The 23056-nt window shown below is 44.6% G+C and overlaps 1 protein-coding gene across 2 annotated transcripts in view; it reads right to left on the bottom strand.

Annotated features, from left to right (window-relative positions):
- EDC4 (enhancer of mRNA decapping 4) overlaps window positions 1-23056 on the bottom strand; it is a 499346-nt gene that overhangs the window by 155980 nt on the left and 320310 nt on the right. For both annotated transcript variants that reach the window (XM_077456654.1, XM_077456664.1), the window contains exon 19: window positions 9180-9332. In XM_077456654.1, the coding sequence (XP_077312780.1) occupies window positions 9180-9332 (153 nt within the window). The remainder of the gene's footprint in view (window positions 1-9179; window positions 9333-23056) is intronic.

Raw genomic sequence — 23056 nt, 5'->3', positions numbered from 1 at the left:
AAAAAAAAAAAAGACATTAAAAATTAGAAAAAAAAATGAAAAAAATTTATGTTTTTTAACTTACCAGAAATGCCTGTTGCTAGGCACATCGTCCTAATCTGCCTCTTCCTCCTCAGCGGAGATCTTCTGTCTTCTCTCCTCCGTGCGGCGTCTTCTGGGTAATGGGTCGCGCTGTGTTCTGGGAACTGTGTGTCCCAGTACACAGCGCGCCCCATTCACAAAGCGCAGTAGGAAACAGGCAGTGAAGCCGCAAGGCTCCACTGCCTGTTTCCCTTAGCCAAAATGGCGGCGCCGAGAGTCGAGGGACGGGTCAGCCTCGGGCGGCCGACATCGCGGGTGCCCTGGACAGGTAAGTGTGCTTATTAAAAGTCAGCATCTACAGTGTTTGCAGCTGACTTTTAAATTTTTTATTTTTATTTTTATTTTTTAAACCGGCCCTCCTCTAAGTACTCCGTCTGCCAATTGTCTACTACCGGAATGAAAACTGCTGACAGGCATGGGACATTCTTTTCTGCCCAAGTTACAATATGGTTCACCTCTCTCTGAGCTGAGAAACGTCTGGTGCCCCCTTGGTGATCGATCTAGGCCACAGCCGTGGCATTGTTGGATTAGATCCCGATAGGACAATTCTTTAACCTGGAGGTCCAGGTTTTCAAAGCCAGACACATAGTCTGAATCTCTAGGATGTTGACGGGCAGGGCTCTTTCTGATTTTGACCACTTTCCTTGGACAGTGGCTTTCTCTAGTATCGCTCCCCAGCCTGAGAGTCTGGAATCTGCCGTTACTACTTCCCAGATAAATGGTCTGAAGGATTTTCCTTTCAGCAGATTCTGGGTTAGTAACCACCAACTGAGGCTTCGGGAAACTCTTAGGGACAGCCGCATTAGCAAGTCCAAAGCTAGGATCATTTTGTTCCAAGCAGAAAGGATACTGTTTTGTAACAGTCTCGAATGGAACTGGGCATAGGGGACCATTTTGAATGAACCTACCATCTTTTCGAACAACCTCATGCAAAGGCGAATTGAGGGATTTGCTTTTGACCTGACCATCCGCACCAGCTCTCGTATGGAGCCGATCTTTGCTGAAGGTAAGAACACCTTTTTCTGAGCTGGTCCTATGATCAAGCCTAGATAGTCCAGCCTTCTTAATGCTTTCAAGGAAGAGTTCTCTAGGTCGAGGATCCAAATGAGACTTTCTAGGTAATGGGTTGTAGTAATGCGTACACTTTGCTGTAAGTTAGTCAGTGGCTGGTCCATTAACAATAGATTGTCTAGGCACACCAAGACTGTAATGCCCTATCCCCTTAACCTGGCTAGAGGTGGGGCCAGTATTTTTGTGAATACCCGGTGTGCTGTGGCTAGCCCCGAAGGGCAAGGCCGCAAACAAAGTGCTGCTGTTCCACTTTGAATTGCAGAAACCTTTGGTGAGCAGGAAATATAAGGACATGCAGATATGCATCCCTGATGTCAATGCACGCAAGAAGATCTCTTCCTTGTAGGATGGAGACCACTGACCTGATCAACTCCATGCAAAAGGCAATGGATTTTCAGGAACAGATTTAGATTCCATAGATCTAGGATGGGTCTGACCTATCCATTTGGTTTGGTACCATAAAAAGGTTTGAATAAAACCCCAAACCTTGCTCTTCTGTGGGGATCTGTATGACCAACCCCTGAGCCAATAATTGGTCTAATGCTTGAAAAAGGGATTGACTTTTCCCTGGATCCTTGGGAATGTTTGATCTCAGAAAACTAGGTGGTGGAAACTCTCGAAACTCTAGTTTGTATTCTAGAGACACTGTGGAGAGAGCCCATCGGTCCTGAATTTCCCTTTTCCAAACTTATGAGAAATGCAGAAGTCTTGTCTTCCCCCCACCTTGGTGAGGTGGGACACCTCTTCATAAAGCCTTAGTATTCTGCTTTGTGGCCCCAGGGCTTCTTTTGAGCCTGGGCCTGACCCTGAGATTTTCCTCTAGAGTCTGACGGCAAAGGCCATCGCCACTGCCTAGAGGCGGGTGCCCCCTGGTGCAGGAGAAAAGGTCAGTTTAAATGAAGGCCATTTATACTTTTTGACTGGCAAAAGAGTACTCTTCCCATTAGAAATCCTTTGGATGTATTTATCTAAATCTTTGCCAAATAGTCACTCCCCATGAAAAGGTAAGTTAGTCAGAAGCTTTTTGCAAGCAGCTTCAACTGACCAATTTTTTAACCAAAGGGTCCTACACATGTGTACTAGCACAAGCACAAGTCGAGACGCCTGGTGAATAGTGTCTTTCATAGCGTCTACGACAAAACATAATGCCTTTGGTAGTTTGGCCAACTGACGGGCCTCTTGTGCAGGGAGCTCTTAAAGAGCATCTGTGAACTGGTCCTTTAGGGACTGACAGATGCCTATTGCTGCAACTGCAGGCTGAGTAATGGTCCCTGCCAAGGAAAAAAAGGATTTTAACAGGAATTCCAACTTATCTGTTGGATCTTTAAGCATTTGTGCATTGTCTACTGGACAAATCAAACTTTTATTCACACTGGAAATCACAGCGTCAACTGCTGGAACCTTCCACTTCTAGGTGAATTTCTCCTTCATGGGATAGAGAACTGAAAATCTCTTTGGAGGGAGAAAATGTTTATGTGGATTATCCCATTAAACAAACATGCTTTTCCAGAAATGCATGGACAGGAAACGCATTAAAAAGTTGTAAAGGTTTTAAAGACCCTAAGGAAAAACCAAACTTTCAGCTAACTCTGTTAAGGGTACCATGAAAGCGAAGCAAACCCTTTCCGTGAGGATTTGTACCTCAGATTGCCAACCTGAAACAACTGTTTCATTCGCAGAGGAATAATCAGCTTGTCTTTCCTCTGGATCACCTGAGGATAATACCTGATCCTGTCCCCACTGTTTCCTTGGTAAAGGGTATGGAGTGGAAGGGGGAGATCTAGTATGCTCCCTATCCCCTTGAATGGAGGATGCGATTAAAGCCGCTAATATTCCTTCTAAGCCCTGCAGGGCAGAGGAGGTTGCATCTTCAGTTACGTATACAGGGGCTGAAGTGTGAACAGCAGTTGCACTACCAGTCGTTTCCAAAGACTCACCCTGGCTTGCCATATCTGGTATCTCCGGAAAGCATGACAGCATGGAGGCATGACTGGAGTTCCCAGCGCCTGGGGGTGGAACCTTTGGTGCCTTAGTAGCCCTGGAAGCCTAGTGCCAAGCAGAAAAGCAGAGGTACTCTAGAAAGGTACTATTTGCTGAGCATATAGTAAGAAAAAAAAACAAAAAAAAAACAATGGCAGCATGCAGATTAAACTAATGCTAAATAACAATTATTTTCCTGTACTAGAAATGCCTGTGTACACCCCTCACGTGTTCCAGTGCTCCTGCGTCCTGTAGCAGACTCCTCATACAGCTGCTCTGGTAGCATGTTCAGTGAAGAGAGCATCAGCCTTTTAAAACAACCCCACAGGTGTTAAGCTTGATTTGTCTGTGCGCTGTGTGTTTCCACGAGGACGCTGGGTCCACACACGGCAGCAACTGCCTTAGGCACGCCCCTTCATCGACCCACCCTCCTTCTCTATCGAAAGGCAGGACAGCGCACGCCGACGAAAACTCTATTCAAGCCAGCATTTGGGTCTGAGACACAGACCCGAAGGGGGAGAGGAGCTGCAGGCACCATACAGCGTTGCCTTCTCCTTGAAAAGTCTGCCTAATGCAAGTAAAAACAGACCTGTTTATAAAGGAAAGCCACCCACACCCCTTGAGGGGCGATAGACGGCACGTGTGGTTTTATCAGCTTTTAAGTCTTACAATAAGTGTGCTTTAGCCCTTTAATACTGTCACACTGAAAAAAAACTCAAACTGATCAGGATGCAAATGTTACCTGTACCCCCAGCCCCTCTGTTTCCCCAATTGGGGGAGAGGAAAATATGAAAATATGCTGCTAGGACACACCCCGCTGATTAGCTGGACATGGAGCTGCTGAAAGGGTATGTGTACTCTTACTACCGCTAGAGGAGATTTTAAGGCATTACAATATAATATGAAAGCAAAGTCATAAGTGGACTTTGCAGTTCCTATGCCTAATGTAGTAAGACCAAAAAGAGTCCTGGTTCCTAGGGTCCAGCCCTCAAAGAAGCATTACAGGCATTATAGGCAAAACTTTGTTCTTCTATGCGAGGCCCGGGTAACATCCTGTGGCCGTAGTGGTGTGGCTGGATCCGGTTGTGGAGATTTATTTTAAATCCAACATTGATACCTCCTGGAGCTCCTCAGAGCACATCTTCACTTGTGACCAACACCTTAGACACTGGTGAAAAAACTGAGGTACTCCTGGGAGGAGGAAGTAGCATTGCTATGGGACCCATTAAGTAATTACTTAAGGTTCTGTGTCCCATGATGTACGATAAAGAAAATAGGATTTTTATAACAGCTTACCTGTAAATTCCTTTTCTTAGACTACATCATGGAACACAGAGGGCCTGTCCCTCTTTTTATGGGGTTTAAGTATATTGCTTGGCTACAAAAACTGAGGTACTCCTTGAAGGAGGGGTTATATAGGGGAGTCAACTTTCTGTATTGGGTATACCAGTGTTAACACCTCAAGGTGACTATAACCCATTAATTACTTAAGGCTCTGTGTCCCATGAAGTACAATAAAGAAATCCTCATAGTGAAGGAAAGCAATGACTGCTCTGGTGTACTCCATCTGAAACCTGTGAGCCTGGATGAGTCAGAGCTTTGAGGTCCAAAATGCTGTGGATGCCCCCTTTAAATCTGAAACCCTGAAAAAGTCTAAATAAAACTTTGGAACTACTCTGCGGCAGAACAGGTGCTATGACCATTTTGTCCAAAACACCATGGAGGTGCAAGTAAAGGTTCCCAAGGGAACAGTAGATTTGAAATTAGAAATCTTACACCTAAGCATTAGGGATGCAAGATTTCCAAGTTTCCACAAAAAGTGGAAATGCATTTTCCCAGTTATCCCACCTTAATGTGGAAAAGGGTTTATTAGCAGGTGACAAAGGAGAGAGCACACTGTGTGAAGATGTAATCAAATATTGAAGGTTAAAGTAAGTGGCAGGGGATTTTTTATTTAATAGTGTGAATTGAGATGACTGATTTTCAGCACAAAGGCCAATTTTTGAAAAGTAGATCTGAAATTTTTCACATTTGGATTTTTGAAGGACAGAGTATATAAATTTTTTATGGTTTCCTTTTATGTACAAGTGTTACATATCCACTTGCCGACAGCAATACATATATACATTGTGGCTTGCAAGTGGTTTACTGGGGTTATAACTTTTTTTTCAGCTGGCGGCTAGCTCTCATGAAAGCAGTCCTGCTGCTCGCTGGTGTTTCTCGGCCTTACCGTTTTTATCGGGATGCGTGTGAAATGATCCGACTGTGCTGCTGGCTGGTCAAAGAAGCGGACAGAGTCCAGATTTGCTCTGATCCCCTTTATGGCCTTGGAGCACTGGAGTGCCATCACATCTGCACTTCCGGTCCAGGGAAGTAAAGTATTTATTAATTTTAAAAATATCAAAAACATTTTTTTGATCCTTTGCTTTTAAAACTAAAGGAGAGATTTGAGGCCTTTTTGACCCCAGATCTCTCCATAAAGAGGACCTGTCAGCCTTATTTCTATTACAAGAGATGTTTACATTCCTCATAATGGGAATAAAAGATTAAAAAAAAAAAAAGGGACAGTGTAAAAAAAAAAGAAAAACAAAAAAAAAAAAAAATTTAAAAGCACCCCCATCCCACCTGTGTTCGCACACTGGAGCAAATGCATATGCAAGTCGAGCAAGCATATGTAAATGGGGTTGGCATGACATGTGAGGTATCGCAGTGAACGTTAGAGCGAGAGCAATAATTCTAACACTAGGTCTCCTCTGTAACACTAAATGAGTAACCTGTAAACATTTTTAACCACTTGCTTACTGGGCACTTAAACCCCCCTCGGTCCCAGACCAATTTTCAGCTTTCAGCGCTGATGCACTTTGAATGACAATTGCGCGGGCATACTCTGTACCCAAATGAAATTTTTATCATTTTTTTCCCACAAATAGAGCTTTCTTTTGGTGGTATTTAGTTACAGCTCGGAGTTTTATTTTTTGCTAAACAAAAAAAGATGCAAAAAAAAAAAATCATGTTTTAATAGTTTGTTATAAAATTTTGCAAACGGGTCATTTTTCTCCTTCATTGAAGTGCGCTGATTCGGCGGCACTGATGGGCTGCATTGGTGGGCACTGATAGGCATAGTTAAGGCGGCACTAATAGGCACAGATAGGGCGGCACCGATGGGCACAGATAAGGCGGCACCGATGGGCAAAGATGGGCACAGATAAGATGGCACGGATGGGTGGCACGGATGGGCACTGATAGGTACCACTAATAGATGGGACTGATGGGCACTGATAGGTGGCACTGATGGGCGGCACTGGGGTGCAGCACCTTTGAGGCAGATTGTGGGCACTGTGGGTGGCACTGCTGGGTGGCACTGTGGGCACTGCTGGGTGGCACTGACGGGGGGCACTTTTTATTTGGGTGGCACTGCAGGGGGCAGGTGGGCGCTTGCATTGCTGGCCGTGATCGGGACTGATGTCCCGATCACGGCCGCCGGTGATCGGCTTTTTTTTTTCTCCTCGCGCTGTCAGCGCGAGGAGGAATACTAGCCGATTACCGGCTCCGTTATGTCACCTGATCAGCTGTCATTGGCTGACAGCTGATCACGTGATAAGGGGTCGGGATCGACCCCTTGCACGGATCGGTGATCAGGCGAGTCTCATGGACTCGCCGATCACAGAGCGCGCCGCGCGCGCAGGCCGCTCGTACACGGGACGACGTCAATAGACGTAGTCCCGGAAAAGGAGATCCGCGCTGTAGCCGTCAATTGACTATAGGGCGGATCTCAAGTGGTTAAAGCATCAATTTTGGAGATTTATTAAACCATGACATGTTAAGTATCTATTTAATTTAAATCATTAATCACTTAAAGACCAGGCCTCTTTTTCAGACTCTGTTTACAACTTAAAAACATGTTTTTTTGCTAGAAAATTACATGTAAAAAAATGTATAATGTCTGGGGGTTCTAACACCCTACAGAATAAAATGGCAGTCATTGCAATACCTTTTGTTACACCATATATGAGCAGTGGTCTTAGAAGCACGTTTTTTTTTCCCCAAAAAATGTGAATAAAAAAATAGCCCTTTAATATTGTGAAAGATAATATTACGCCGAGTAAATTGATACCCAACATGTCGCGCTTCAAAATTGCGCCCGCTCGTGGAATGGCGTCAAACTTTTACCCTTAAAAATCTCCATAGGTGATGTTTAAAAAAAATTCTAAAGGTTGCATGTTTTTAGTTACAGAGGAGGTCTAGGGCTAGAATTATTGCTCTTGCTGAAATCATCGCGGCGATATCTCATGTGTGTTTTGACCACTGTTTTCCTATGCGGGCGCTCACGTATGCGTTCGCTTCTGCGCGTGTGCTCTTCCGGACAGGGAGCTTTAACAAAACATTTTTTTTCCTCATTTCATTTAATTTATTTTTACACTGTTTATAAAAAAAATAAAAAATTTGGGTCGCTTTTATTTCTATTACAAGGAATGTAAACATCCCTTGTAATAGAAAAAAGAAAATTTCCTCTTAAATATGAGATCTGGGGGCAAAAATTCCTCAGATTTCATATCTGGACTTAAATGCAAAATAAATAAATATTATCATTTGAAAAAATGACAACAGAAAAATGGCCCTTTAAGATGTATGGGTGACGTTTTGACGTCGCTTCCGCCCTGCTATGGTATGGAGATGGGTGGGGGCCATCTTAGTATCACTCGTCCCCATATCCAGCCACGGACAGGTCCCGATCACCCCACCGCTGCCGACAGCTCTGGTAAGCGGCGGGTGAAGGAAAGCAGCGGGAAGCGGGGTGGCCCTCTCCCACCACCGATAACGGCGATCTCGCTGCAAATCCGCCACAGAGACCACCATTACCGTACACACAACCGCCGTCCCAGCAGTGCCCAGGAGTGCTGCCAACCAGTGCCGCCTCATCAGTGCAGCCTATCAGTGCACATCAGTGAAGGAGAAAAATTAACAGTTTGCAAAAATTTTAAACAATGAAAAAAAAAAAATTCTTTAAAATGTTAGTTTTTTTGTAGCACAAAAAAATAAATAAATAAATAAAAAACTTGTGGTGATTAAATACCACCAACAGAAAGCTCTATTTCTGTGAAAAAAAAGTGATAAAAATGTCATATGAATACAGTGTAGCATGGCCACGCAAGTGTCATTCAAAGTGTGACAACGCTGAAAGCTGAAAATTGGTCTGGGAAGGAAGGGGGTAAAAGTGCCCAGTAACCAAGTGGTTAAAGTGGAACTTCAGTAATTTTTTTTAAACTTTTCATCTATTAAATCCTCTGCCCTTGTTGTTTTAACTTTGGATAGCAAAACATTTTTTTTTCTGCCAATAAATAACTTATACAGACCACTTCCTGTTTCTTGATAAAAAGCTTGGTTTATGACATTATGCACAGCTCTCTCTCTCACTCACTCTTGAGAGTTTGCCAGGAAGGTAGTTCACATTTGAAACACACCATGTGACAAAAAACTGCAACGATCGCCATTTTATTCTCTAGGATCTCTGCTCGAAAACTACGGATTTAAACTTGTAAACAAAAAGTGCCAAAAAGACTTGATCTTCAAGTTGATATTTTTAGATTGATAATTTACAGCCCTGCACTATATTATGCTAATAATTTACTGCCAGGTTCTGCACCTTTGGGATTCAAGACTTTTTGAGCCTGAGAGGAAAGCCTTCAGATGTACTGGCAACATAGCAGAAACTGTGCGGTAACTAAACACACATTTCTGAAAAGATAAAGAGGGAAAGCTTACAAGACTGGTCCTTGCCCTTCTCCCTGATTGCAGGTGATTTCTGTTTTCCTGGTAATGTCCTTGATGACCTTATATATAGGTTTCATTAACAGCTGTGCAACACAAAAAAATGCATTTACCATCATTTTACTCTACAGGTGCTTTGCTTTAAGAAATAGTATGTTTTGGGGGTTATATGTATCTTCAGGCAAAACAGTCACAGTTTGACATGTATGCAAGTCAAAAAAAATAAAAATAAAATTGGACCAGCAGCAAAAAGAGTATTTGATTTCAATTGAACTTACTTGTTATCCTTAACAGATTTCATGCAAGACTTTGGTGAAGAAATTGGAGATTTGCTGCTTTTCCACTCCTTTACAAGCAACCTTGGACTCTGACCCTTTCCTCCAAAGCTGCCTAAAGCAGTTGCCAAACTAGCCACTTCTTCATCATGTTCACTGAAAATAAAAAAAATTATGATAAGAAAACACAGTACTACACTTTTACATAATAATTCAATACAAAATTTAAAGCGGAGTTCCAGACCTCACCATCCTGCACTAATGTGTCCAGAAATGTATTTTTTGTGGGGATCACTTTATTGTAGATAATTTGTTTTTCCCACATCTTCCTTGGCCGTGGCTGCAGCCCCGCGTGTCATTTTCGGCTTTGTATCGTCTCCTGGCTAATGGGTTTACTTCCTCTTTGATTCCCTGCAAAGGTAAAGCATAATGGACTACTATGCATCGCATAGTAGTCCATTATGTGTCACTTACCTGACACAGGAGCCAGCGAAGTCACTGCTGTCCCCTGTAGTTCCGAGCGTCCATCTTTTTGGTGGGTCTCGCTGCTCCGGCGCTGTGATTCGCCGGAGCAGCGATGACGTCACTCCCGTGCATGCGCATGGGAGCCGACACTCGTGGCATATCGTCACGATCTGCGGCTTACCCAGTGCGCCTGCGCGCCGCTGTCTACAGTACATCTGCCGTAGACAGGGGTGGCTGTCTTCAGGTAAATATCTCCTAAACTGTATAGGTTTAGGAGATTTTTTCTTGGACCTACAGGTAAGCCTTAATCTAGGCTTACCTGTAGGTCAAAGTGGTTTGTAAGGGTTTACAACCACTTTAAGGATGATGGTATCCGCCCCAACTTTTTTAACTACCTAAATTGAGGCATTACTCTATACATCACACAGGAGATAGCCGTGGTCTGCTTGGAATTTATAAAGTAACAAAACACTAGTGCAAAAATGCTAAACGGACATTTATATACAGAATAACGTTAACCAATTAACAACCGCCCATAGCCGATTAACGGCTTCAGGGCGGTTGTTTAACTCTGAGAGGCCGTTAATTAATGGCCTTCAAGAATTCTGCTCGCGCGCACACGAGAGCATCCGTGACCAGTGGACCCGGCGTATCACGGATCACGGTAAACGGCCGCTCATTGTGGCCGTTTACCACGTGATCGCTCCGTCAAATGACGGAGCGATCACTTGTAAACAAACCGGCGTCCCTCCCCTCTCTGTACCGATCGGTACAGCGGAGGGGGAAGAGATCGGTGTCAGCAGCGCTGAGGGCTGCATCTGCAGTGCCCACATCGCTGCTCACCGAATTTAACCCCTCAATACCGCGCCAATACTCTGCAATACCCCGTCAATACTCTGCCATAAATTGCCATACCCAGTAGCGACGTTTGGCGCCATTCGACGGGCATGTGCAATTTTGAAGAGTGACATGTTAGGTATCTATTTACTTAGCATAACTTAATCTTTCACGCGTTAGAAAAATTGGTGCGCAAATACCGTGTGAGATAAAAATTTGCAACGACCACCATTGTATTCTCTAGGGTCTTTGCTAATATATATATATATATATATATATATATATATATATATATATATATATATATATATATATATATATATATATATATATATTTGGGGTTCTATGTAATTTTCTAGCAAATAAATGACGATATTTACATGTAGGAGAGAAATGTCAGAATTGTCCTGGGTGCTCTAGAACGCCTGATGGTGCTCCCTGCATGTTAGGCCTCTGTATGTGGCCACGCTGTGTTAAAATCTCACACATGTGGTATCGCCATACTCGGGATTAATAGCAGAATGTGTTTTGGGGTGTAGTTTGTGGTATGCATATGCTGTGTGTGAGAAATAACCTGATAATATGACAATTTTGTGAGAAAAAAAAAATAAAGGAAAAAAAAAAATCTTGATTTTGCAAAGAATTGTGGGAAAAAATGACAACTTCAAAAAACTCATCATGCCTCTTACTAAATACCTTGAAACGTCTTCTTTCCAAAAAGGGGTCATTTGGGGGTATTTGTACTTTTATGGCATGTTAGGGTCTCAAGAATTGAAATAGGCTGTCAGTACTTCAGGTATGATCAATTTTCAGATATTGGCACCATAGTTTGTGGACTCTATAACTTTCACAAAGACCTAATAATACAGGGCTCGACAAACACCGGGCGCCAGGTCGCATTTGCGACTAGAATTCGCGTCCTGGCGCAACACAGCTGGGGTATCCCGTCTCCGTGTGGACCCCGAACTCGGATGCAAAATCAAGATTGCATCAAGATTGCATCGGGCCGCGCCGGCCAGTAATTGAGCCCGCGGCTTTGCGGCCTTCTAAAGTCTTTCCGTAGTCTGGCGCCATCTTGTGGTGGATGTTGAAATTACAACACATCCAATAATGCTAATCCTAATGGAGCTTCAAAGCCCTGCCTGTTTTTCACTGCCCGCCCATTTCCTTTCCCAAAGTTAAGAGAAGGAAGTGATTGCAGGCGTCATCTGGCGCCTTTTGCCCAACGATGAGTGTGGTGGCTGGTAAATAGCTTCATATATATATATATATATATATATTTTTTTTTTTTCATAATAGCTTTTATTTTTATTTTTTAAAAGTAAAAAAAAAATATTTTAAATTAAGGAAAAAAAATGTATTATTTGTAATCCTACCTGCTTGGCCCCTTTCACAAGGGCTGTCTGATCAGGTTCACCTGTCAGATTTTCAGGCGGACCTGATCGAACCCTTAGCAGGGATATGGCAGTAAATAAGCGGGAATATGGCGGAAATAAAATAAGTCACATTCTTTTGTTAACCACTTCGTGCCCGCACTATAGACGAAAGAGGTCTACAGCGTGGACACCAATTGCCGGGAGGGCCTCCCTGGACATCCTCCTGTTTACTTCCCCTCTGCACGCCGCCATGGGCGCGCATCGGTGAAGTTCTGTGTTGGCCGTGCCCCTTGGATACAGCCAATCACAGGTCATGCTAAATGGCCAATCACAGCGGCCATTTAGCACTCGAGCGGTGTGTCCAATGAGAGCTGATCTCATATATGGGGGGCTGGGGGCTATCTTCCCCTCCATGTCAGGCCAGGGACAGGTCCAGATCGCCGTCACGGACCTGGCTACTAACTTTTTTAGCTCTCTCCTAGATTCCAAGCAAATTTATCAACCCCTGTAATAACCTACACCAATTTGTACTTATCTTTACTAAAGATATGTAGTGGTATAAATTTTGGCCAAAAATTAAGAAAAATTACTAATCTGCTAAATTTTATAACAGAAACAAAGAAAAATTCATTATTTTTTTTTATTTTTTATTTTTTTTTTTTTACAGAATTTTCTGTCTTTTTTCTTTTATAGCACAAAAAATAAAAAACCGAGAGGTGATTAAACACCACCAAAAGAAAGCTCCATTTGTGTGAAAAAAAGGACAAAAATTTCATATGGGTACAGTGTTGCATGACTTAGTAATTGTCATTCAAAATGCGAGAGCACCGAAGGCTGAAAATTGGTCTGATTATTAAGGGTGTTTAAGTGCCCAGTGGTCAAGTGGTTAATATAATACAAGAAGAAGGAGTAGTAAAGTGGCATTTTTATGTAAAAATTACAATTTGGAGGATGATGGTAACCCACAACATTTGCAAGAAGATATGAACAAATTAATGGGGTGGGCAAATACAAGGCAAATGAGGTTTAATGTAGAAAAATGAAAAATAATACATATGGGTGGCAAAAAAATGAATGCTATCTACTCACTAGGGGGGGAAAGGAACTGGGGGTCCTAGTGGATAATAGGCTCAGCAATGGCATGCAATGCCAAGTTGCTGCTAACAAATCAAACAGAATATTGGCATGCATTAACCACTTTCAGACCACTTTTTGCAGGCCAACGACCAGAAAACTTTTTGCGATATGGCACGGCGTCGCCTTAACTGACAATTGCGCGGTCATGCAACGTAGCTCCCAAACAAGATTGATGTCCTTTTTCCCCCCCACAAATAGAGCTTTCTTTTGGTGGTATTTGATCACCCCTGCGGTTATTTTTTGCGCTATAAACAAAAAAAAAAAAACATACATTTTGAAGAAAATGCATTTTTTTACTTTTTGTTATAATAAATATCCCCCAAAAATATATAAAAAAAAAATTTTTTCTCAGTTTAGGCTGATACGTATTCTTCTACATATTTTTGGTAAAAAAAATTGCAATAAACGATTGATTGGTTTACGCAAAATTTATAGCGTTTACAAAATAGGGGATAGCTTTATGGCATTTTTATTCATTTTTTTTTTTTTTTACTAGTAATGGCAGTGATTTTTCATTGTGACTGCGACAATATGGCGGACACATCGGACATTTTTGACACATTTTTGGGACCATTGTCATTTATACAGCAATCAGTGCTATACAAATGAACCGATCCCTGTGCAAATGACACTGGCAGTGAAGGGGTTAACCAGGGGGCGGCAGTGTAGGAGTCAAGTGTGTCCTAGGGGTGTGTTACTAACTGTGGGGGCTGGGCTGAGTGCTAGTGAACACTGATCTCTGCTCCAATCACAGGAAGCAGAGATCAGTGTCACTTGTTGCTAGGCAGAACAGGGAGATGCTGTTTACAACGGCGTCTCCCTGCTCTCCTTCCCAATGAGACGATCGCGGGTATCCCCGCGACAATCAAGTCTGCGGCACCCGCGACCGGACTCACGGGGGTCCCAACCGGCGCACATTAACTGGTTAAAAAGGGGATTCATTCCAAGGATAAAACAATAATTCTACCACTCTACAAGACTCTAGTCCGGCCGAACCTGGAGTATGCTGTCCAGTTCTGGGCACAAGGAAGTAGAGGTCGACCAATATGGGGGTTTTCTCTGGTCGATGCCAATATTTAGAAATTGTGGCAGCCGACGGCTGACATATGATGCAGATTTTTTTGGGCCAATATGTTAGGCCGATTTTTTTTTTCCCCCTTTTTTCCCCTTCATCTCATAAAATCTAAGTTAAACACCTTTCACACTGGGGCGTTTTTCAGGTGCTTTTGGGCTAAAAATAGTGCCTGTAAATTGCCTTCAAAATGTCTCTCCTGCAGTCTGTGTGAAAGCCCGAGTGCATTTACAATGAGGAGATGCACTGGCAGGACATTAAAAAAAAAAAAAAGTCCTGCAAGCAGCATCTTTGGGGCGGTGTACACCGCTCCTCCACCACTCCTGCCCATTGAAATGAATGGGCACCGCTGCTGAAGCAACTGCAATGCAATTTGGCAGCGGTGCTTCACAGGTGCATTTAACCCCTTCCTCTGCCACGAGCTAGGTTATAAGTGCCCCGCTAGCAGCCGAATAGCGCCGATAAAATGATGGTAAAGTGCCGCTAAAACTAGCAGCATTTTACCGTCAACGCCTGCCTGCTCCAGTGTGAAAGCAGCCTTCAGTAATAAATGATACAGAAAAATTCTTACATTTAAACATTAAACAAAACAAAACCCCAATCAGTTCACTTGTATGAATTTAGATTTAAAAATAAAAAAAATAAAACTATAAATTAAAATACACAAAAACAGGTACTCAGAACTTTTGGACGAAAACAAATGGGCTAACTTAACTGTTTTTTTTTTTGTTTTTTTTTAATTAGTGTATTTTTTCCAAAAAAATTGTGTTTGAAAGACCTCTACGCAAATACTGTGTCACATAAAATATTGCAACAACTGCCATTTTGTTCCCTAGGGTCTCTGCTAAAAAATATATAATTTTTGGGGGTTATAAGTGATTTTCTAGAACAAAATAGGCTTTTTGTACTCACCATAAAATCCTTTTCTCTGTAATTCACCAACCCCCTATCACTGGAGATTACTAGGCAAGTTGTAATACAACACTTCAGAACTTTTAGTTCTGCCCATGGGGCAGTCCCTAGGCTACAATACACAGCCTGCTCAGGCAGAACTCAGTACATCAACAAGCAGTATGACGTAAAGAGAAAAAGGAGGGGCGGGTGCTGTGTCGGTCGGTGAATTACAGAGAAAAGGATTTTTACGGTGAGTACAAAAATCCTATTTTCTCTTATATTCACCGACCGACACAGCTCCTCTCTGTAACCAAATGGGACATCCCCAAGCAGTGCCAAACAAGGGGTGGGAAAAACAGCATAAAAACTTCATCTACCATGGCAAGTGGGAACTAGTGAAACTAAACCCACAAAAAAAGCAGTGTGTGGAAAACACCACCATATAACCGGGTATCCTCAACAGGAGGGATCCCCAAGATTGCAACCATATGCGGGAGTAATGAAACAGTGCATTAACCTAACAGAGCTGCGTTTTATATAAATAAAAATAAATAAAAATCAGGAAAAAAATATCAATTGCATGTAGAATTGCAACTACACGGCCGCCTGCAAAACTTTGCAGCCAAAATAGGCATCAGCTTATGCACTGACGTCTACCTTGTAGAGCAGGGATATGCAATTAGCGGACCTCCAGCTGTTGCAAAACTACAACTCCCATGAAGCATAGCAAGACTGACAGCCACAAGCATGACACCCAGAGGCAGAGGCATGATGGGACTTGTAGTTTTGCAACAGCTGGAGGTCCGCTAATTGCATATCTCTGTTGTAGAGCTTGGTAAGCGTATGGATAGACGACCAGGTCGCCGCCTTACACACCTGAGCGACCGACGCTTGCTGTCGGAAGGCCCAAGACATTCCGATTGCCCTTGTAGAGTGGGCCGTGACCAGTAATGGGGGCACCTGCCCCTTCAAGGCGTAGGCTTGTACTACAATCTGTCTGATGCACCTGGAAATGGTGGCCGATGAGACTGCCATACCCTTCTTTGGACCAGCCAACGAAAAACAGTGAGTCTGACTTCCGAAAGGGAGCCGTAGCAGACAAATACACCTTCAGAGCCCTAACCACGTAGAGAGCGTGAAGGGCCACCTCTTTGGAGTGCTTCGGCTTAGGACACAACAATGGTAATCCAATGTCCTCATTGATATGAAAAGCTGAGACCACCTTCGGTAGAAAGAACGGTTGCAGACGCAACACCACCTTATCCCTGTGGATGACCAGATAAGGCGACTTGCAAGACAAGGCTGCCAGTTCCGAAATACTCCTGGCCGATGTGATGGCCACTAGAAAGACCACTTTCTGGGAAAGAGCCAACAGGGGAATCTTCCTGATTTTTTTTCAAACAGCGGTTTTCGAAGTGCCGATAACACCAGGTTCAAATCCCATGGGGATAACTGTAGTAGCACAGGAGAGGCTACATGTCGTACCCCCTGAACGAAGGTACTCACTAAGGAGTGCGATGCCAGGGGTCGTTGAAAAAAAGACATCCAAAGCTGAAATTTGCCCTTTGATGGTGCTTAATGCCAATCTCTGGTCAACTCCTTCCTGGAGAAACAGCAGGATCCTGGATAAGGAAAAGGAGCACGGATGCCATCCGTTCTCCTCACACATGGAGATGTAGGCCTTCCAGGTACGATGGTATATCTTCCGAGAAGATTTCTTCGCCCTCAACATAGTTGGGATCACAGAGTCCGACAGACGCCGGTACCGCAACACCTGGCTCTCAACAGCCATGCCGTTAAAGCCAGCGATGGTAAAGCAGGATGAAAGATTGGACCTTGTGATAGGAGGTTCTCTCTCAACGGCAGTCTCCAGGACACACGAGGTTCACGTTTCAGGCCCGCTGAGGCTAATCTGGAGAAACCAGGATTACTGGAATCTCCTCGGCTTCCACTCTGCGGAGCAGAGGTGGCAACAGTTTCAGTGGAGTAAAGGCGTAGATCAGCTGGTACTGGTCCCACGGAGCCACCAGCACGTCTGCCCACGGATCTCTTGTCCTGGACACGAATCTTGGCACCTTCCGATTGAGACAGGAGGCCAATAGATCCACATCTGGTGTTCCCCACTTCAGGCGCAGCTGCCTGAATATCTCCAGATGCAATGCCCATTCTCCTGGGTCCAGCATCTGGCGACTCAGTCGCCTGCCAATTTTCCACCCCCGGGATGTAAATGGACGACACGTGTCGCTCTGCCCACCGAAGTATGTGAGCGATCTCCCGAGCAGCGGCTGAGCTTCTTGTTCCCCCTTGATGATTTACGTACGCCACAGCCGTGGTGTTGTCTGACTGAATCCTGGTCGGACGCTCTTGAAGACTCCACGACCACAGCCTGATCGCTCTCAATTCCAGCAGATTGATCGGCAACTTTGATTCTCCTGTCAACCAGAGGCCCTGAGCCGACTGAATCCCCATCAATCCACCCCAGCCGGATAAACTAGCGTCCTTCGTGATCACCGTCCATTTCGGAGGAAGGAACGATTTTCTGAACTGAATCAACGGGGACCTCAACCACCAGATCAGAATTTCCCTGACTGGCTGGCTCACCTGAACAACTGAGATTTGTCCAATTTCAACAAGATCTCCTTCTGCAGGACTCTGGAACTGTGCATAAGGTACTGCCTCGAAGGAGGCCACCATGAGTCCCAGTACTCACATGCAAAAGCGGAGCGACGACCACTTGCGGTACAACAGTAGTTTGACCACACATCTGAGAGTCTGCAGTTTGTCTGAAGGGAGAAAAACTCTTGCTTCCCTGGAGTCCAATAGCAAACCTAGGTACTCCAGATGCTGGGTCGGCACAATCACCGACTTCTTTAGGTTCAACAGCCACCCAAATTCTTGCAGGGTCTGCCTGGTGATCGCCACATCCTCCTCCAATTCCGAGGTGGAAGATGCTCTCAGGAGGAGATCGTCCAGGTAGCCCACAATTGTGATCCCGCGTTGTCGCAGCAACGCCAATAATGGAGCCAGTACCTTGGTAAAGACTCGTGGGGGCTAAAGCCAGGCCAAAGGGAAGAGCTACAAATGGGTAATGGGCTTCCCGACTGCCAAACTGAGAAATTTTTAATGCCGAAGGCATATGGGTATGTGCAGGTAGGCATCCCGGAATCCCGGATGTCCAAGGACGCCAGGGAGTCCCCTTGATGGAGTGCAGCGACTACTGAGCGAACCGATTCCACCTCTGCACTTATACAAAGTGATTGAGGGCTTTCAAGTCCAAGATCGGACGTACCCCTTCCTTCTTGGGAACCACAAACAGATTTGAGTAGAATCCCTGGAAGCGTTCCAATTCTGGAACTGGTACAAACACCCCCAGATTCAGAAAGTCCCTTACCGCCCCCAACGGGGCCTCCCGGCATACCGGGGATACGGGTATGCTGGAGGGGAAGAATCTGTGTGGCGGCCAAGAGAGAAACTCTTGTAGCCTGTGGAAATCAGATCGCAGACCTATTGGTCTGATAACCAGGAGGACCACCGGGCTGCAAACTCCCAAAAGCGACCCCCCACCCGAAACATGGGTGGGGGCAAACCTTCATGCGGTACAACTTTTGTTGGCAGGCTTGTTAGGCTTGCGGTTCCAGGGACACTTTTGACCGTCCGTGGGCGTCCTGACGGGCTGGGGGCATTTTGTCGAAGCACCGGGTGGACGAAAAAGCCGTTTGTGAGTGGAAAAGAGGGCCCTTGCCTACTGCATGGCTCCTTAGCCTTCCTGGCCTGTGGGAGTAGAGTACTCTTACCACCAGTGGCATTTTTAATAATGTCATCTAGCGAGGCTCCAAAGAGCCGGTCGCCAAGGAAGGGAAGATCAGTCAGGGCTTTCTTGGATGCCTGGTCAGCAGACCAGCATTTCAACCAAATCAGGCACCTCAGCACCACAGCTGACACTGAAGCCCTGGATAGCAGAGGGAGAGTATCCAGGGCCGCGTCACAAACGTACTTAAGGCCTTGCACTAGTTGGTCTGCTAGTTCCACACAGACAGGGGAGGCCTGTTGCTCTCCCAATACGCTGTTCAAAACTTTTGCCCACTCAGTCAGTGTCTGCGACGCCAGTGCGGATGCCAGTACCGGTTGCACGGCTGACCCCACAACCGTAAACAAGGAACGAGCCACCGCCTCGCCTTCCTATCCATGGGATCCTTGAATGCAGGAGTCCCCTCAACCGGGATGATGGTTATTTTATTTAACCAGGATACTGGGGGGTCCACGACCGGAGGAGCCGACCAATTCTGGAGAAGGCTTTCCTCAAAGGGGTAACGCACTGCCATGGATTTGGGGACCTTAAAAGGTCCGTTGCGGGTGACTCCATTCCTTGCAAATGAACTTATCCAACTAAGTCAGATACGCGAACACCTTAGGTAAACGTAGAGGAAGCAGAGGGCACAGGGGCATCTGCTAGTTCACAAAAAACGTGGTTCGGCTACAAGAAAATGGCCGCCGTGTTCTTAATATGGAATCACCAGGAAAATGGCTGACTGAAGACAGAAGCCAGTCTGACCCTTGCCCATACTTAAAATGGCCGCCGAACAGCGCTATGAGGGACTAGAGAGAACATGTGGCAGGCCCAGTGCGGCACCAACACGGGCATGACTACACAGGCATCCAGCAGGACTAAGCTTCAGGACCCAGGCACCCAGCACAGCTAAAACCCCCAGGTGAGAGCCCAGACACACACACCGCTCAGCACATGTACAGCCCCCCCGTAAGGGGGGGGAAGGAGGGCGATGGGGACTGGGGAGAGGAGAGAGTGGGGTGAGGGGGGCCCCCGAATCAATCTCCCAGGGAATGCCCAGCTGCTCCACCCTGCCAGGCAGGGAGCGCTGTACTTACCAGTCCTGAAGCTGGGAGACATTCCATGGTAGTCAGCTCCTGATCAGTACAGGGAAGACTACTGGCCTCGGCAAACTGTGATGCAGACATCAGTAGCCCGGTCATAAGTGCACCCCGGAGCATAAAGCTCACCGGCAACCTCTGGAGCTGAGGTATGTCGTGGCCTGCCGAGCCTTAGCTGTGACCTGCACACGCTCGCTGGCCGGAACGGGGGGGACATGAAAGGATAAGTGAACCAGCCTGTCACCCAGCCGGCTGTTGATAGAAGATCACAGGATCATTCATCTTGCACAAAAAGCCAGGCTTCTGCATCAAAAACCACAGGCCTATGGGCCCGCAGGGTTCCTAGGTCTATCTCCTTTGCTAGGCAAGAAAAAAACTGTTCTGCCTGAGCAGGCTGTGGGTTGTAGCCTAGGGACCGCCCCATGGGCGGAACTAAAAGTTCTGAAGTGTTGTATTACAACTTGCCTAGTATCTCCAGTGATAGGGCTAACAACCCATTTGGTTACAGAGAGGAGCTGTGTCGGTCGGTGAAAATAAGAGAAACATGATTTTTACTTGTAAGCAACAAGTGTCAGAAAAGATTTAGTCTTTAAATGGTTAAACTGAGAACTCCTCCACAGGAGTTCAGTCCATTGAAAAAAATATTGCATCTCTGATCTTTTCTTGGCAGACTGCCCAGAGAGGAGGAAAGTCTCCACTGATTAAGTTCAGGCAACTTGCATTGACTTCTATTACAAAAGTCTTTTGCAAGTCAAGCTGAAGATATAATCTGCCTTTTTATCAGCACAATAGGCCAATGCCAATTAACGCCAAATATCGGCCAATATATTGGCCAACCTCTAATCACACCTGATGTACCGGCGGCCTATCGCATTTCTTCAGGCCCAGAAATGTCAGTACAGTACAAAAACCCCCCAAATGACCTATATTTGAAAAGTAGAGAGTCCAAGGTATTTAGTAAGAGGCTGAGTGAGTTTTTGTTTTTACACAAAATGGTCATGTTATTTTTCACACACAGCATAAGCATCCTTCCAATTGCACCCCAAAATACATTCTGCTACTCCGGAGTGGTGATACCACATGTGAGACTTTCACAGCCAAGCCACATACAGATGTCCAATATGCAAGGAGCACCATCAGGCTTTCTAGGAGTATAAATTTCATTCCTACCTATCACACTTTTTAACATTCTGGAGCACCAGAACAATATAATTACCCACAAAATGGCCCAATTTTCGAATGTAAACACCCCAACCTATAATCTGTGAGGCATAATGAGTCTTTTGAACATGTCATTTTTTTTCCCCACACGTTTTTGGAAAGAAAATGAAAAAGTATTTTTTTAAAAAAAACAAAGTTATCAATTTATAAGATTTTTATAACACATAGCATGTACATTCCGCTACTCATCCCAAGTATGGCGATACCACTTTAGACTTTTACACAGTCTGGCCACAAAGAGAGGCCCAGCATGTAGGGAGTACTAGCAGGCATTCTAGGAGCATAAATTACACATCTAATTTCGTGATGACCTATCACAATTTTGAAGGCCCTGCAGCACCAGGACAGTGGAATTACCCTAAAATTATCCCATTTTGGAAAGCAAATACCCCAAGGTATATATTCTTTGAGGCATAATGAGTGTTTTGAACATGTAATTTTTTTTTCTTTAATCGCAAAGCATGTACATAGCAAAAAATACACCCCAAAATATTCTGCTACTAGTCCAGAGAATGGCAATACCACATGTGTGGGACTTTTACACAGTCTAGTCACATGTAGATGCCAAACATGCATGGAGCACCATTAGGCATTCTAGGAGCATAAATTACACATTTAGTTTCCTGACAACCTATCACACTTTCGAAGGTCCTGGAGTTCCAGGACAATGGAAACACCCACAAAATGACCCCATTTTGAAAAGAAAACACCCAAACGTATATTCTATGAGGCATGGGCTAGTGACAGGTGCTCTTTATATGTGGGACAATCGGGGCACATCACTCTACTGCAGCACATTTTTATTCTAGGTCTCCTCACATACTGAGGAGGAGAACCCGGATAAAGCACTACAGCCATTTGTTGACATTTGTGACCGGCTGTGATTGGGCACAGCCAGTCAAGTGGTGGACAGCCAATGTGGTTCTGTACCCTGATCAAGGATGGGCTGTGCCCGACGGACACGTCTCATCCCCGATCGCCACACAAGCAGCAGGAGCGTCTTAGGACATTCACCCAGAGGGAGGAGATGTTCCTGCCGGCATAATATTACTATGGCAATGGTAAACTACTCTCCAATGTAATACAAAAGAGCATAGATAATACATGATTAAATAAAAAACTAAAATAACACAGTAAAGGCCAGATAGCAACACATATAGCCAGTAAGCAAAAGGAAAAAAATCCACTATTAATACAGGAATAGATAAATAGATAAGCAAATAAAAGCAAATATAGTGGTCCATTCTTAAAAGTGATTAATATCCCATTCAAAATGTAACCCATGAGGTATTCTTGTTTGAAGTTGAAAAAAGGATTTTTATAACAGCTTACCTGTAAAAATCATTTTCTTAGAGTACATCATAGGACACAGAGCCTTAAGTATTTACTTAGTGGGTTATAGCTGCCTTCAGGTGTTGACACTGGTGCACCCAATACAGGAAGTTGACTCCCCTATATAACCCCTCCTCCTTCCAGGAGTACCTCAGTTTTTGTAGCCAAGCAATATAAGCAATATACTTAAACCTCATAAAAGAAGAGGCGGGACCTCTGTGTCCTATGATGTACTCCAAGAAAAGGATTTTTACAGGTAAACTGTTATAAAAATCCTATTTTCTTTATTGTACATCATAAGACACAGAGCCTTAAGTATTTACTTAGTGGGACGTCCCATAGCAATGCTACTTGAGGGGAGGGAGACACAACCGTAGGACACCCCCAGACCTCGAGGACGTATACTGCTGCCTGCAGCACACTGCTTCCAAAGGCGATATCCTCCTTCTCCCTTACTTCGACTTGGTAACATTTTGTGAATATAAATAGAGAAAGCCGCGCTAAGATTGTAGTATAATGGGTTGCTGCCATCCCCCGAATTCTCGGCCCCCACTGAGGCAGTTAATTTACAGCTGGTATATAAATAAGGACCCAGGCACTACCTCAAAAATATATGTTATGGGGTACATCCTTATTATATAGAGGTGATTTGAGGTCTA

Source organism: Lithobates pipiens, unplaced genomic scaffold, assembly GCF_037356315.1.
Source record: "Lithobates pipiens isolate NorthernLeopardFrog02 unplaced genomic scaffold, aLitPip1_a1.2 Scaffold_10, whole genome shotgun sequence".
In the NCBI taxonomy this organism is placed as follows: domain Eukaryota; kingdom Metazoa; phylum Chordata; class Amphibia; order Anura; family Ranidae; genus Lithobates; species Lithobates pipiens.
This window is presented reverse-complemented; position numbering and strand designations above follow the sequence as displayed.